The sequence below is a fragment of the Mauremys reevesii genome, linkage group 6 (assembly GCF_016161935.1).
Source record: "Mauremys reevesii isolate NIE-2019 linkage group 6, ASM1616193v1, whole genome shotgun sequence".
Classification (NCBI taxonomy): domain Eukaryota; kingdom Metazoa; phylum Chordata; order Testudines; family Geoemydidae; genus Mauremys; species Mauremys reevesii.
This window is the reverse complement of record NC_052628.1, coordinates 67,330,878-67,348,105: the sequence shown is the minus strand read 5'-3', so window position 1 is coordinate 67,348,105 and position 17,228 is coordinate 67,330,878. Positions and strand designations below refer to the sequence as shown.

The 17,228-nt window shown below is 46.6% G+C and overlaps 1 protein-coding gene across 8 annotated transcripts in view; it reads right to left on the bottom strand.

Moving 5' to 3' along the window:
• Positions 1–17,228, bottom strand: part of APC (APC regulator of WNT signaling pathway) — a 202,775-nt gene that overhangs the window by 24,708 nt on the left and 160,839 nt on the right. For all 8 annotated transcript variants that reach the window (XM_039545887.1, XM_039545894.1, XM_039545891.1 and 5 more), the window contains 3 exons: positions 7,011–7,389; positions 5,699–5,794; positions 781–920 (listed from right to left, as the gene is read on the bottom strand). In XM_039545887.1, the coding sequence (XP_039401821.1) occupies positions 781–920; positions 5,699–5,794; positions 7,011–7,389 (615 nt within the window). The remainder of the gene's footprint in view (positions 1–780; positions 921–5,698; positions 5,795–7,010; positions 7,390–17,228) is intronic.

Here is a 17,228-nt window from a genome sequence, read left to right as displayed (position 1 = left end):
ACTGATTCCCAATTCAGCACCAGCAAGTCTCTCTCTCACTGGAGACAGGGCTAGTAAGACAACTCACAGTCCTGGGCACACCGAGAAGTGTCACAGCTGTGTAGCTTCAACCAGATTCAGTTGCCTCAATCCCATTGCAAATTAGACAAAATGGTGGACATTTTGAGTAAGGGGAAATTATTAATATAATGGGAAAGAGAAAATACTTGCTAATAACTTTGCTTAATTACAGACTAATTTCCTTAAATGTACACAAAAAGATAGTTACAATGAATTTTTACTATATGAAAAGTGTGAAAGATAAGAAATCAGCCATTTGTTAGCAAAAGGGTTGCAAAAAGGGTTGCAAAAAGTGATCAGACTGAAAATTTGTAAAATTACCATTTCTTAATTTTAATACAAACAGTTACAGCTTTAATAAAAAATCCACAGAAAATTAAATCTTTCTCAATAGATTATGTGTTGTAAACTTGGGGAAGATAAACTATATTCTTCATACAAAAATAAAATGAAGAGGATTAATCTCTGCTTGAGTGACAAACTGAATTTAACCTCATTTAATAAGAGAGGAGCTATTATGCTTATAATGTAATATACAGTCCTTGTTGCATGTTAGGAGTAAAGTACAATGGCAGAGTTGTTGGGAAAATTCTGCTCTCTGCCCAGCTTCAGTATGCTACCCCTAGAGATTCTCACTCTAAGAACTAAAATTTAAACTCAACTCTCTAATAAAATTATAATAAAATTAAAACTAGATGCAAATCTAATTTAAAAACCTACCTTGTTTGCCACATCTCCAAAAGTCAAATTTGTTAGAGCCATTCCAGCATATCGCCTTAATGTAACACTGTAGTGGTCATTTGTAAGCCCATACATTTCGCAATCCACCTGCAACAGCTCTGCAATAGCCTGCAAACCCCCTGCATAAAGAATATAATTGAAGCCAATGTTAGGAGTACAGTATTTTAGTCTTCCTTCTCCGAAGTGGAGAGAGAATCGTAGTAGCAGGTTAATTAAACAACATTAATACCACATGCAGACTAATATCAATTTCTGAGACACGGTCTCAATTAAGAATGTATTTTAGGCAGCGCAGCGCTGGAGGTATACTGCTGAGGTTGCAAAACCCTTTCCATTACAAGACACTGTTTTCAGTTTATCATAACTTTACTAAATGTTTACCATTCAGGCTGAAATTTACCATATCATGTGTCAGCCTCAGATTGAATTTTTTTGGAAAGTTTCATATAAAATGGCTCAGCCATTGCTGAGAATGAGGATAGGGAAAAATACACCATTTTGCCCATATTAAAATTTCTTACAATTAGGGCTGTCAAGCTATTAAAAAATTAATAGCAATTAATCACACTTAATAATAGAATACCATTTATTTACATATTTTTGGATGTTTTCTACATTTTCAAATATATTGATTTCAATTACAACAGAATACAAAATGTACAGTGCTCACTTTATATTTATTTTTGATTACTAGTATTTGCACTGTAAAAAACCAAAAGAAATAGTATTTTTCAATTCACCCAATACAAGTACTGTAGTGCAATCTCCTTTTCATGAAAGTTGCACTTACAAATGTAGAATTATGTACAAGAAAACCTGCATTAAAAAATAAAACAATGTAAAATTTTAAAGCCTGCAAGTCCACTTGGTACTACTAGTTGTTCAGCCAATCACTCAGACAAACAAGTTTGTTTACATTTGCAGAAGACCACATTGCCTGTTTCTTGTTTACAATGTCAGCTGAAAGTGAGAACAGGCATTCTCATGGCACTGTTGTAGCCGGCGTCACAAGATATTTACGTGCCAGTTGCACTAAAGATTCATATGTCCCTTGATGCTTCAACCACCATTCCAGGGGACATGCGTCCATGCTGATGACGGGTTCTACTCAATAACAATCCAAAGCAGTGTGGACTGCCGCATGTTCATTTTCATTATCTAAGTCAGATGTCACCAACAGAAGGTTGATTTTCTCTTTTGGTGGTTCAGGTTCCGCACTTTCCGCATTGGAGTGTTGCTCTTTTAAGACTTCTCAAAGCATGCTCCACACCTAGTCCCTCTCAGATTTTGGAAGGCACTTCAGATTCTTAAACCTTGGCGCGAGTGCTGTAGCTATCTTTAGAAATCTCACACTGGTACCTTCTTTGTGTTTTGTCAAATCTGCAGTGAAAGTGTTCTTAAAATGAACATGTGCTGAGTCATCATCTGAGACTACTATAACATGAAATATATGGCAGAATGCGGGTAAAATATAGCAGGGGACATACAATTCTCCCCCAAAGAGTTCAGTCCCAAATTTAATAACTGCATTATGTTTTAACGAGCGTCATCAGCATGGAATCATGTCCTCTGGAATGGTGGCCGAAGCATGAAGGGACATACAAAAGTTTAGTATATCCGGCAAGTAAATACAGTAACTCCTCACTTAATGTTGTAGTTATGTTCCTGAAAAATGCGACTTTAAGCTAAACGATGTTAAGCGAATCCAATTTCCCCATAAGAATTAATGTAAATAGGGGGGGAGGTTAGGTTCCACGAAATTTTTTTTCACACCACACACACACACACACACACACTTTTAAACAAACAATTTAATACTGTACACAGCAATGATGATTGTGAAGCTTGGTTGAGGTGGTGAAGTCAGAGGGTGGAAGAGGGTGGGATATTTCCCAGGGAATGCCTTACTGCTAAATGATGAACAAGAACAGCTGAGCCCTCAATGGTTAGCACACTGTTGTTAATGTAGCCTCACACTCTACAAGGCAGCAAAAATGGAGGGAGGGGAGACAGCATGGCAGACAGAGACACACACCCTGTGTGTGTGTGAGACAGAGAGATGCGCATTGCCTCTTTAAGTATGCTGACCCCACTCTAAGTACATTGCCTTTTTAAGTAGATCAGCAAGTTGAGACAGCAGCGGCTGACAGCAAGCTCCCTCTGTCCTGAGCCCTGTAGTGTGTCCCCCTCCCTCCCATGGAGATGGGGTAAGAGGGGGGCCGGAGCGGGGGACACACCCTGACATTAGCCCCCCCCCTCCCCCTTCCTCCTTACAGCAAGCAGGAGGCTCCCAGGAGCAGCTCCAAAGCAGAGGGCAGGAGCAGCATATGGCAGTGGGGGACAGGGACAGCTGAACTGCTGGCAATTGATAGCCTGCTGGCCAGCTGCCGCATAGGGAACTTAGGGGAGTGGGGAGCTGATAGGGGGGCTGCCAGTCCACCCTGGTTCCAAACCCCGATCAGGTAGCTCCAACAGGCTGCTCTTTCTGCAAGCAGTGGACAAAGCAGGCGGCTGCCAAACGATGTAATAAGGGAGCACTGCACAACTTTAAACGAGCATGTTCTCTAATTGATCAGCAACATAACAACGAAACAACGTTTACCGGGATGCCTTTAAGTGAGGAGTTACTGTACCTTGCAATGCCGGCTACAAAAGTGCCATGCAAATGCCTGTTCTCACCTTCTGGTGACATTGTATGTAAGAAGTGGGCAGCATTATCTCCTGTAAATGTAAACAAACTTGTCTGTCTTAGCGATTGGTTGAACAAGAAGTAGGACTGAGGGGACTTGTAGGCGCTGAAGTTTTACATTGTTTAGTTTTTGAGTGCAGTTATGTAACAAAAAAAATCTACATTTGTTAGTTGCACTTTCACGATAAAGAGACTGCACTACAGTACTTGTATAAGGTGAACTGAAAAATGTATTATTTTTACAGTGCAAACATTTGTAATAAAAAATATACACTTTGATTTCAATTACACTATATATGAAAATGTTGAAAAACATCCAAAATATTTAATGAATTGCAATTGGTATTCTATTGTTTAACAGTGCAATTAAAACTGCGATTAAGCGTGATTAATTTTTTTGATCACAATGAATTTTTTTGAGTTAAATCGCGTGAGTTAACTGTGATTAATCGGCAGACAGCCCTATTTACAACCATTTCATTAAGCAGCACTCATACCTGCATGCTCTGGAGCAGAGATTTCAAATTGGAGTGGGTGGCCTGTCACTCCGGTATGAAGGACAAGCTTTTTGCTATCCTCATGAAAATCAACACAAATTTGGCCAACATGTAAGTTACTCAAAAACTGCTGTTTGCACAAACTCAGTTGAGGCTTATTAGGGCCAGGCAGCTAAATTCTCTGAAGAGTCTATCTGAGCACGCATTATCCCCACAAAGCGCCTATGTACCAGCTAGACTGAGCACGTGCCATCCTCACAGCATGACTGAGCAAGCTCCACCCCAGGGATGTAAGGGCTGAGCAGCACTTGTGATTCAATTGCTCCTCCCAGTCAGGGGCGGCTCCAGGCCCCAGCACGCCAAGCGTGTGCTTGGGGTGGCATGCCGCAGGGGGCACTCTGCCGGTCACCGGGAGGGCAGCAGGCAGGCAGCCTTCGGCAGCATGCCTGCGGAAGGTCCACTGGTCCCGCGGCTCTACCGGAGCCGCGGGACCGGTGACTGGCAGAGTGCCGTGCTTGGGGCGGCGAAATGTCTAGAACCGCCCCTGCTCCCAGTTGCCAGGGGCTGCCTCTGGTGCCCAGACAGTGAGAAGGAAAAAGGGGATGCACCCAGATTCAAATCCAGAGGAGCAAGGAGCTGGAGGCTGGTCGGGGGCAAGGGTAAGAACAAATGAGGACAGGAGGAAGAGGAGCAGAGTGGGACAGAGATAGGAGCCAGTGAGGTGGAAAGGAGAAAGGGGTAGTGGTGGTGCAAAAAGGTCTATTACCATTTGAGAACACTCTCCTCCAAAACCCAGAATTAAACCCAGGATTTACCATTCCTCTGCTGTCAGCAAACAGCTGCATAACTCATTGGAAGTGTGCATCTAATCCCCTCGAGTGGCTGGTTCACAGAGAGGATAATAGTGTACTACTGCTATCAGTTACTCCTTCAGTTCAAGTGGCAGAGGTCTGTGCTGTGGATCTAGAGGTTCCAGTCCTGCTGGTGACCTGTGTGTGTGTGGGGGGGTGGGGTCAATATGTTCAATAGATGTGTCTTCTTGTTTCAATAAGTTTTTTTAAAAATGTAGGAAATTACACATAAAACTACATTAAAAGAATGTTAAGCTTGCAAAGTCAAGCATTCAGAAGTTAGGAAATGCCAGAATTCCTAATTTCTGCAACCCTAATTCAGCCCCTTGAGCATGTGTATTATCATACCACCTTTACATCACATTTTCCCACAGGATCCTGTCTCATTCTGTGCACAGGATGAACCATGTTCTAGAGAATGAATCAGGGTTGTGTAGTGAAGGAGGCTATTACCTGCAGGGCCTTGCCTCATGTGTTGCAGAAGCTGGAAAGTGAATAGTGAATGAGGCAGAGGACTGCAGGAAGAGAAAAGATGGTCTCATGGTTAAAGCTGTTGAATGCCACCCTGGAAAACTGAATTCTATCCCTGCCTCAGTCACAGAGTCACCATGTTATTCTGGGTAAGTCTTTGTAAACCAAATTTGTAAAAGTGAGCACTAACTGTACTCCTAATTTTCTGGGTGCCTAAATTAAGACATCAGAGGCCAGATTTGCTGAAGTATTTAGTATTTGCTGAAGTATTTGATCAATCTGAACTGGTAACAGAGAAACCTACTGGATTTCTATTAAGTGTACAAGAAAGGAAAGTTAAAACTTCTCAACTTCTCAACAGCTGTATAGAGAAAAATATTTCATCTTACCAAGCTCATTCATCGCATGCCTGTGTTCTTCGTCAAATGAAAGTTTCATCAGAACACAAACTGCAGGACAGATCTGATGTTCAACTGGAGCTGGCCCTGTCCCCGAAAAAGGGCAACAATTAATATTGACGTGGTATATTAGAAGGGCATTGTCAAAATAATACGCCTTACCAAGAGATTCAAAGTTTAAGGTAAATATTTAGATCACTTTTTCAGGATTTGGATCACTGAGAAAATGCAAGAGAAGACAAAAGTCACTGATCATTCTAACAAAAACAATTTCCATGCTCACAGACTTACGAGACACAAATTTTAATGCTAAGGAATTTAATTTCCTAATTATCTTGACAATGGCTTTGGAGTGTAGAGAGTGGGATAGGTTAGGTTTTCTGGCTGGGTTTAATAATGCAGTATCAAAAATAAAATTGTCTTGTTCCTTCCTTCTGAAGGACAATCAGCATTATCTCAAACTAGGAGCATTTGTAGTTCTAAACATTTTTGTACCAGATTTTGTCTCAGCCACAGATTGTGTTAGGATGTCATCATGAGCTCTGATTCTGCAGTCTGATCCCTGTAGTGAGATCAGATTCCATCTTGCACCCATGCCAATCCCACTGATTTCAATGGTACTTCTTGTGGGCATGAAGAACTACCAACATAGAACATATTGGAGGATCAGGGCCTGTTTTTGTAATTTTCCCTTAAATCAGAAATGCACTTAGGGAAGTTAAAGGGTTACATAAATTTTCAAACCTCTCCGAAAAAACTTCATTTTACATTGACAAGGCGGTGATTGTATGTCAGAAATATCAAATATCAAACTGTGTTATACTGAACTGATTGGAACAAGATTGCTCTTTTTGTGTCTACCTTAACCTCCCCAACAACCAACCAAACAAGCAACCAAAACAAAATGGGATGAGAAAAAGGTAGGTTTAAAAAAACAACAAACTTTTGTGCATTCAGTGTTCAGAACATATAGTAAAACAAGACAAAATAGCAGTGAGCATGAATACAAATTTGTATAGGGTATACAAAAAAAATCACTGGGATTATACTTTTTATGAGATAGGCAGTCAATGATTTAAAGAGTAGTCTTCCACAGAGCATTTACAGACAGCACGTATTACAGATGAGGCATTCTGTTTTCAGATATTACTTCGATTTTTGTTTAAAAAATTTCATATGAAAAAAATCCTTAATTTAGGAGTATTTCTACCATACCAAAAATTCAGCTTAAAATGGAACTCACGGTTTAAAATTTTTTGTATAATATATTGTTAGCCATTTTTTAAAGCATTATGAGACATACTTGGATTTTTGTCTTGATCCATGCCTTGTTCATGTGCCTCCTGCCATTCCCAACATGTTTCACAGTAAGCTCGTATCTGTTCCAAAAGATGGAGTACACGGATTTCCCTTCTGCCTCGCTTATCGTCAGGCTGTGAGTGAATGATGTTATGCAGTGCTGCACTGGCTCTGGCACGGGCCTCCTTACTGCCCCGAGAGTTTCCTAACAACACAGAGTCTTTATCGTTGCCATGTAAAAGCTGGATGAGGAGAGGAAGACATCCAGACTGACGCATGGCTATGCAGCTGTCTTGGGAGCTAGACATAGCTAGCAAAGTTCGTGACATGTCATCCTTATCATGAGTACCAAGCATTGACAACAAAGAATACACCATTTCCACCTGTAGGCCAAATGATTTTAAAAACACAGTTACATTTTCTATAAAAAGATACATCAAATTGAAATGAAGTGATGGATGATATATAAAAGCAAGGAAAAAATTCCCCCCTCCACCCTCCCAGTTGTGCAAGAATCGGTATCATTTAAAAAAAATAATTGCATAATTATTACTGGTTCCTTGCTGTTTAAAACTTTAATTATAATGAATCCACTTGGTAGTAATGTGAATGAAATAACAGTGATATCTGATATATATTTTTGTTCATCTAGACCTCTACTGAACAGGTCTGGATTTTCATTGTACTAAAGGATTAAAACAATAGCATATTAATGAAAATGTGCTACCCAATAACGTTTTAGCCTGAGCAAGCCAGGATATGTCTACTATGAATTCTCTTTCTCTCAAACAGATATTTATCTACATGAGTAATACTTTCATTTAAAGGCTGCTCTCCGATGACAAATAATTTGCTAGAGTGCAAATTAAATATGCTTATAGAGCCATAGTTTCCAAGGCCAGAAGACCCATTGTGATCATCTAGTCTAACCTCCAGTACAGCACAGGCCATAGAACTTCCTCAAAATAATTCCTAGGACAGATCTTTACAGATTCTGTGATTTTCTGCGACCTTTGTGACTTCTGCAGGGGCCAGTGTGGCTGACCCCAGGACCATCCAAGCTGCTGGCTCAGGATCAATCACAGGCTGACAGGTCTATAATTACTGAGGTTGTCCCATTTGCCCTTTTTAAAAATTAACAGAAACATTAGCTTTTTTTCCAGTTTTCTGGAACTTCCCCAATGTGTCAAGACTTATTGAAAAAATAACATTAATTGTCCAATGAGCTCCTCAGACAACTCTTTAAAAACTCTTGGATGCAAGTTATCTGAAAAAACGGTTACCTACCTTTTCGTAACTGTTGTTCTTCGAGATGTGTTGTTCATGTCCATTCCACGCGCACACCTAGTGTCGGAAACTTTTCTCTTAGCGGTACCCGTTGGGCTGGCAGGGCCTCCCCTGAGCAGTGCCACTGCGCTGTGCATATATACCCCTGCTGGCCTGACCCCCTCCAATTCCTTCTTACCGGCAACTCTGACAGAGGGGTAGGAGGGTGAGTGGTGGAATGGACGTGAACAACACATCTCGAAGAACAACAGTTATGAAAAGGTAGGTAACCGTTTTTTCTTCTTGGAGTGCTTGTTCACGTCCATGCCACATCAGGTGAATCACAAGCTTACCTTCGGAGGAGGGTAGGAGTCACGGAGCAATTGATTGGAGGACTGCCACGCCAACCACCGTGTCCTCTTGGGCCTGCTGGTTGACTGCATAGTGGGTCGTGAAGGTATGCACCGACCACCAGGTGGCTGCTCTGCAGATTTCCTGGACCAGGACCTGTGCCAGGAAAGCCACTGAAGCTGCTTGCGCCCTGGTCGAGTGGGCCACGACCGCCGGGGCCAGAACACCTGCAAGATCATAACACTCCCGAATGCAGTCTGTAATCCAGGAGGAGATTTGCTGCGCCGACACTGGAAGGCCTCTCATCCTTTCCGCCACGGCACGAACAGCAGTGTGGATTTACGGAAGGGCTTGGTGCACACCAAGTAGAACGCCAACGGTCGGCGGACATCCAGGGAGTGCAGATTGCGGTGACTCGGGTCCACATGGGGTTTGGGAATAAACACTGGCAGACAAATGTCCTGGCCTAGATGGAATTGTGGGACCATCTGTGGGAGGAACTTGGGGTGTGGGCGGAGCTGCACTTTGTCTTTATGAAATACTATATATAGCGGCTCCAAGGTGAGTGCCCTCAGCTCAGATACCCTTTTGGCCAAGGTAATGGCCACCAGGAATGCCACATTCCAGGAAAGTTGGAGGAGGGAGCAGGTAGCAAGGTGCTTGAACGGGGGCCCTATAATCTTAGAAAGGACTAAGTTGAGATTCCATGGGGGATTAGGGGTGTGAGTAAGGGAACACCCTCTCCAGTCCTTTAAGGAACCGCTCCACCATCGGGTGGGAGAACACCGAGCCCCCTGAAAACCCCGGGTGGAAGGCAGAGATGGCTGCCAGATGCACCCTGATCGAGGACGGGGCCAGCCTCTGCTGCTTGAGGTGCAGTAGGTACTCTAGAATGGTGGGCACCAGAGCCTGGCATGGCTGAACCTGTTGGGGCCCACACCACCACAAGAACCTTTTCCACTTGGCCAGGTAAGTCGCCCTGGTAGAGGGCTTCCTACTACCAAGTAGAACCTGCTGCACAGGGAGGGAGCACTGGCTGTCCAAAGCATTCAGCCACAGAGCTTCCACACCATCAGATGCAGTGACTGCAGGTCGGGGTGGAGGAGCCGCCCTCTGTCCTGTGTGATGAGGTCCTGGTGTAGGGGCAGGATTACTGGGGCTTCCACTGATAGCTCCAGGAGTGTGGTGAACCAGTGCTGGCTGGGCCAGGTCGGGGCGATGAGGATGACCGCCGCCCCGTCCCTGTGCACCTTGAGCAGGACCCTTGTGCACCAGAGGAAGCGGGGAGAGGGCGTATTTTAATTCCCCTCCCCACGGGATCGCGAACACGTCTGCTATTGAGCCCGGGCTGTGGCCCTGGAACGAGCAAAACTGCAGGCACTGGGCGTTGCCCCTGGCGGCAAACAGGTCTACCCAGGGAAACCTCCACTTGCGGAAGAGCGAATACACAATGTCTGCTCTGAGCATCCGCTCGTACATGCGGTACGACCTGCTGAGGTGGTCCGCAAGTTCGTTCCGCACCCCCAGGAGATGTGACACCTCAAGATGAATGGTGTGGGCTATGCAGAAGTTCCAAAGGAGAGCCTGGTGGCAGAGCGGTGAGGAGCAGGCTCCGCCCTGCTTGTTTACGTAAAACATGGCGGTCGTGTTGTCCATCAGAACAGTCATGCTGTGATCACTCAAAATGGCGTGAAAGGTCTGGCAGGCTAAATGAACTGCCCTGAGCTCCTTCACACTGAGATGGAGCAATCGCTCCGCTCCCGACCACAAGCCCTGAGGTCTCCTAGGTGAGCACCCCATCTGAGGTCTGACACGTCCACCACAAGCGTCAGGTCCGGCTGTTGTGTAGCAAAGGGGCTGCCTTCGCAAACCATAGTCTGGGACAGCCACCACCGCAAGGAGTCTAGCATGTCCCCTGGGGCTGTCACTACCAAGTCCATGGGTCCCTGCCTGGGCAGTATACACAGGCGAGCCAAACCTGCAGCGTCCTGAGTTTCAATCTGGCATGCTTGACCACGTGTGTGCATGCTACCATGTGGCCAAGTAGCCTCAGGCAGCATAGAATCATAGAATCATAGAATCTCAGGGTTGGAAGGGACCTCAGGAGGTCATCTAGTCCAACCCCCTGCTCAAAGCAGGACCAAACCCAACTAAATCATCCCAGCCAGGGCTTTGTCAAGCCTGACCTTAAAAACCTCTAAGGAAGGAGATTCCACTTCCTCCCTAGGTAACCCATTCCAGTTCTTCACCACCCTACTAGTGAAAAAGTTTTTCCTAATATCCAACCTAAACCTCCCCCTCTGCAACTTGAGACCATTACTCCTTGTTCTGTCATCTTCTACCACTGAGAACAGTCTAGGTCCATCCTCTTTAGAACCCCCTTTCAGGTAGTTGAAAGCAGCTATCAAATCCCCCCTCATTCTTCTCTTCTGCAGACTAAACAATCCCAGTTCCCTCAGCCTCTCCTCATAAGTCATGTGCTCCAGCCCCCTAATCATTTTTGTTGCCCTCCGCTGGACTCTCTCCAATTTATCCACATCCTTCTTGTAGTGTGGGGCCCAAAACTGGACACAGTACTCCAAATGAGGCCTCACCAGTGCTGAGTAGAGGGGAATGATCACATCCCTTGATCTGCTGGAAATGCCCCTACTTATACAACCCAAAATGCCATTAGCCTTCTTGGCAACAAGGGCACACTGTTGACTCATATTCAGCTTTTCGTCCACCGTAACCCCTAGGTCCTTTTCTGCAGAACTGCTACCCAGCCATTCAGTCCCTAATCTGTAGCAGTGCATAGGATTCTTCCGTCCTAAGTGCAGGACTCTGCACTTGTCCTTGTTGAACCTCATCATATTTCTTTTGGCCCAATCCTCTAATTTGTCTAGGTCCCTCTGTATCCTATCCCTACCCTCCAGCGTATCAACCACTCCTCCCAGTTTAGTGTCATCTGCAAACTTGCTAAGGGTGCAGTCCACACCATCCTCCAGATCGTTAATGAAGATATTGAACAAAACCGGCCCCAGCACCGACCCTTGGGGCACTCCACTTGATACCGGCTGCCAACTAGACATGGAACCATTGATCACTACCTGTTGAGCCCGACCATCTAGCCAGTTTTCTATCCACCTTACCGTCCATTCATCCAGCCCAGACTTCTTTAACTTGCTGGCAAGAATACTGTGGGAGACTGTATCAAAAGCATCTGGCCGTTGTAGTGGGAAACTGGCACAGAGAGTTCACTGCTTGCTGGATGGCCAGGAATCGTGATACTGGGAGGCTCGCCTTTGCCTGTACCGCATCTAGGCCCACCCCTATAAATTCCACTCTCTGTGTTGGAATGAGGGTGGATTTGGGGATGTTGACCAGGAGCCCCAGTGTGCGGAATAGTCTCAGGGCCACTTGCACGTGGGACCGAACCTCCTCTTTGGACCAGCCTGCCAGGAGTTAGTCTTCGAGGTACGGGTAAACTTGAACCCTCTGCCTCCATAAGGCTGCCACCACCGCCATGCATTTTGTGAACACTCGTGGGGCTGTAGCTAGGCCAAAAGGGAGAATCGTGAACTGGTAATGTTCTTGGTTCACAGAGAAGCGCAGGAATCAGTGATGCATCGAGTGGATGGAGATATGAAAGTACGCGTCCTTCATGTCGAGGGCAGTGTACCAGTCCCCCGGATCCAGGGAAGGGATGATGGTGCCCAGAGAGACCATGCAGAACCGGGCCTTGACCAGGAACTCATTGAGCCTGCACAGGTCCAGAATGGGATGAAGGCCCCCTTTGGCCTTGGGAATGAGGAAGTAGCGGGAGTAGAACCCTTTCCCCCTTAGGTCCTTTCTTACCAACTGTACTGCCCCTGCTTCTAGGAGCATGCGAACCTCCTTTTCCAGGAGGCGCTCATGAGAAGGGTCCCTGAAGAGGGATGGGAAAGAGGGGTGGGGGGTAGGCAGGGAGGAGAACTGCAGCCTGTAACCGCTTTGCACTGTGTGCAACACCCAACGGTCCGACGTAATACTGGACCATGCATGGGAGAAGCGGGACAGGCAGTCCAGGAAACAAGGGTATGGATCCGGTGATTGGTCTGGTACGCTGCCCTTGAGCGCACCTTCAAAAGCCTGGTTTAGGGTCGGGCTGAGACTTATGTTGGCCTTGGCTCCGGCCTGGCCTATTGGAACTATTATTATTATTGCGCCGCCTCTTGTTATCCCCATTTCGCCTGCGGTAGGGCTCCTGCCTAAGACGAGGTTGGTAGTGATGCTGAGGAGGCAGCTGCGGCTTGAAGGGCTTTCTTTGGGTCGCCGGCGTGTGCGTACCCAGCGACTTGAGTATGGCCCTCAAGTCCTTGAGGCTATGCAGCTTTGTGTCTGTCTGGTCCAAAAAGAGCCCGGACCCTTCAAAGGGGAGGTCCTGGAGCGAGTTCTGGACCTCAGGCAGCAGACTTGACTCCTGCAGCCACACTGAGCGTTGCATGACCACACCAGACGCCATTGTCCTGGTCGCCACATCCACCGAATCCAAGGACACCTGGAGAGAGGTCTTCGCTATGGCCTGGCGTTCGTCCACCAGTGCCGTAAACTCCTGTTGGGAACTCTGCGGGAGGCTGTCCTTAAAACTTCTCCACTGCTGCCCAGGAGTTGAAGTTATGCCTGTTGAGGATGGCCTGTTGGTTAGCAATCCTCAACTGGAGGCCCCCTGAGGAATACACCTTCCTGCCAAACAGGTCCAGGCACTTTGCTTCCTTGGCCTTAGGGGCCAGGGCCTGCTGCCCATGGCGCTCTTTCTCGTTTATTGCCGAGACTACCAGGGAACATGGGCTTGGGTGGCAAAACAAGAAGTCGTACCCCTTTGACGGGGCAAAGTACTTGTGTTCCACATCTTTGGCTGTTGGGGTGCTGGAGGCCGGGGTCTGCTATGTAGTCTTATAGTTCGACTGTATGGTCTTAATAAGCGGAAGCACTATTCTGGATGGACCCTCTGGGCTCAGGATGTCCACCATGGGGTCCTCCTGCTCCACTGTCTCCTCGGCCTGTAACCCCAAGTTATGAGCAACCTTACGCAGTAGCTCTTGGTGGGCTCTGTGGTCTATTGGTGGAGGTCCTGATACCGCTGTGCCTGCCACCGCTTCATCTGAGGATGACAAGGAGGTCAGCAGCTGCTCCGCTTCCTCCTGCTGGTCCCCTTGGTCCCCCTCCCCTGAAGGAGGGGCTTCCAGCTCGAGCCCAGACAGCTGACCCTGGGGCAGCACCGGACTCAGTGCCGGTTTCTCCGGTCCCGTGCTCAGCGACGGTGCAGGCGGTCTGGACGCCGTAGCTTCCTGCACGGAGGAGCATCGGTGCGGAGACCAGGACTGGTGCACCGAGTAGCTGGCCCTGGAGGGAGCCACTTGCCACTGGTTGTAGGCCCAGGAGGTCCAGAAGGGCCAGTGTCCCGGCGGTCCCCACTGGGGTTGCCATCCAGCCAGGTGTTCTCTGCTGTCCGGTGCCCGGTGTGGGTAACTGTACTGGCCTGAGTCGGCGCCGGATTCTGGTGACGTCGAGCGTGAACGCCATGGTGGTGCCATCGATCTGTGCTGGGGGGAGGTCAACGAGTGGCTTCTTGCCAATTGGGAACGGGACCGGTACTGCTGCTCGTGGGACCAGTATCGGTGCTCCTGAGACCTGGACCGGGACCGGTGACTTCCAGAAGCCTTCGGCGATGCTTGGCTCACCTTCTCCTGGTGCCAGTCTCTGGAGGGTGCTGGAAAGCATCGGGTCCCTTGCACTAACCCCGTGTGCTGACTCGCTTCTGGCACCAAGGCTTCCCTCTGTGTCAGGGGTAACTGAGAGTCCGCAGACTCAACACTCGACCGGGACCAATGCCGGGAGCGATGCCAGCTTGGTGACCTCGAACGGTGCACCATTGCCATCTTTCCCCTCAACGGCATCACGGGCCTGGGTGCTGGAGGCTTCTCCCTGATCAGGAGGGGGCTCACCGCCGACAACCTGATGAGGTCCTTTGCTGCCTCAAAGATGTCAGGCGTGGAGGGCTGATCTATTACTTCCTCAAGCCCATCGTCCTCACTTAGTTCACTTATGACCGGACTCAGAGGGACTTGTGGTGCCAGTGCCACGGGTACAATGTCCATTCCGCTCTTTCCGGTGCCCAGGCCCTTAGATGGCGCCAGTCTCCTTTGCAGGGAACATCTGTGCCCTTCTTTTGATTTGGTCTTGGGGCGCACCGGGGAGGATGAGCGATGCCAGGGCCTACTTTTCTCTGGGACCGACGGCTTGCGGTGCTTGACCGGCACTGGGTCTCTTGACGACTCCGGGGCACTCCGCACCGAGGAGGCTGGACCCAGCGTCGGGTGCTCTGGGCCCGATGGCTGCAGCGCTGCCTCCATCAACAATTGCTTCAAGCAAAAGTCTCTCTCTTTCTTTGTTCTAGGCTTAAACACCTTGCAAATCTTACACCTCTCTGTTTGGTGCGCTTCCCCCAGGCAACGTAGACAGGAGTCATGGGGGTCACTAACTGGCATAGGCTTGCGGCACATGGCGCAAGCCTTAAACCCGTGGGCCTGTGGCATGCCCCGTGGCGGGTGCTGGAAGCCTCCAAGCACCTAATCTATTAAGTGTCCACAACAATAGAATGCTAACGAACTGATAGCAGCTAAGTACTCTAAAGCTAAGGGATTGCTTCTCGTAGGAGAGCAAGAGGTTGTTTCAACACCGCCATGGACAGTAAGAAGGAACTGGAGGGGACTGGGCCAGCGGGGGTATATATGCACGGCGCAGTGGCGCCGCTCAGGCAGGGGCCCCTCTGGCCCAATGGGTACTGCTAAGAGAAAAGTTTCCAATGCTCGTGCATGCAACGCGTGCACACCTCACGTGGAATGGACGTGAACAACACATCTTGAAGAAGAACCTGCTGATTTAAAAATGTCTCACTTCAGTAGTTTCTGTTATCCTCCTCCAGAGATACTAGTGGAGTGGAAAGAGTGTAATAATTATAATATGGAGAGACTAGATCAACTGTTTCTTCCCCAAATATAGAACATAAATATTTATTGAACACTTCTGCCTTTTTTGCATTATTATTGATAATTCTACCATTTCCATCTAGTAATGGACTGATATCATTGTCAAGATTCTTTTTATTCCTAATACATTTAAAAAACTCCTTCTTAGTGTCCTTAACTCTGCTGGCCATAGATTTCTCCTTGTGTTCCTTGGCTTTGCTTATTAATTTTCTACAGTTCCTACCTTCTGATTTATATTCATTACTGTCAACTTCCCCTTTCTTCTACTTGTTATATAATTTAAAAAATTTTTTTTTACAGCTGCTTTCATTTTCCCTCTAAACCAGGTTTGGTTTTTTAACCAGCACAGCCTTCTTCTTCAGGTGTGGCTTTTGGGGCATCTAGTAAGGTGTTCTTAAATGAGTCCCAATTATCATTCACATTTTTCTGATTAAATTCTTTCTCCCAGATGATCTGGTTCGTAATTGTTTTCAGCTGTCCTTATTAAAGTACCAAATATACATATTACTGGATACCAAATTCAGAGCACCCTAGTGGATTTCACATCTAAGTATTAATTTAGGAGGGATTCTTGAGGCAGTCACATAAAAACATTAAAAACCCATGGTTTGAGAAGCTACTCATAAGTGGGCTACCCAGTTGGGACAGGGAAGAAGCAGTTGATGAGTCTCTGCAGAGTGATACATCCCATATGTACCAGCTAGACAGGAAATCAGATTTGCCAAATACTAAGTCAGATCAGATTCTCTAATCCTAGCTAAATTGCTGCAAATGGTCACAAGTTCAACAAAATATCCTATGACATACATGAGAAAATCTAACATCACTGAAGATAAGATCAAACCACTGTGTTGTACAAGATTTAAAAGTTTGAGTGCGTCTTGGTAATTTATACTAGATTGAGTATTCAGAAAATCACGTATTTTACTAACAGTATGATAATCAATGAAATTGCTGAAAAAGTAGAAGTATTAAACATTGTAAAGTTCTATGATCATATGGATCCACAAACTACTTAATATTAAATGTAAAAATGATAGAATCAAAACCTGACAGAGCAGTGAGCCAGCTTTGTGACAGTACAGTGGCAGGTGCCTGAGAAATGAGGTTTAGAGACCCTCACTTTCTGGACTGGAAACAGTCAAATATGTTATGGAGTTGGCACGCTTGTACTCAAAAGAGAATGAAAGCAATCTGCTTAATGTATGCCTCTGGGCAGACACCTGAGGCAGCAGCTTTAAAGCTTGTCTACACAGAGATGTTAGTACACAGCAAGTTAGGGTGTGAATTCACAGCATACTAGCTAGTCTACATTAACTTACTCGTCATTTTACTGTGCAGTAAGTGTCCACACAGGGAGTTAGTGTGTAGTAGTTAATGTGCTGTAAATTCACACCCTAACTTGCTGTGCACTAACTTCCCTTTTAGACAAGCCCTTACTGTCTACCTCAGAGACTAGGTCCACTAGTGACCATAGTCTACAAGAAAAGGATTATGTAAGTTTGTACAGCCTAGTGCAGTGGTGGGCAACCTGCAGCACACGAGCCGCACATGGCCCATCAGGGTAATCCTCTGGCGGACCGCAAGACAGTTTG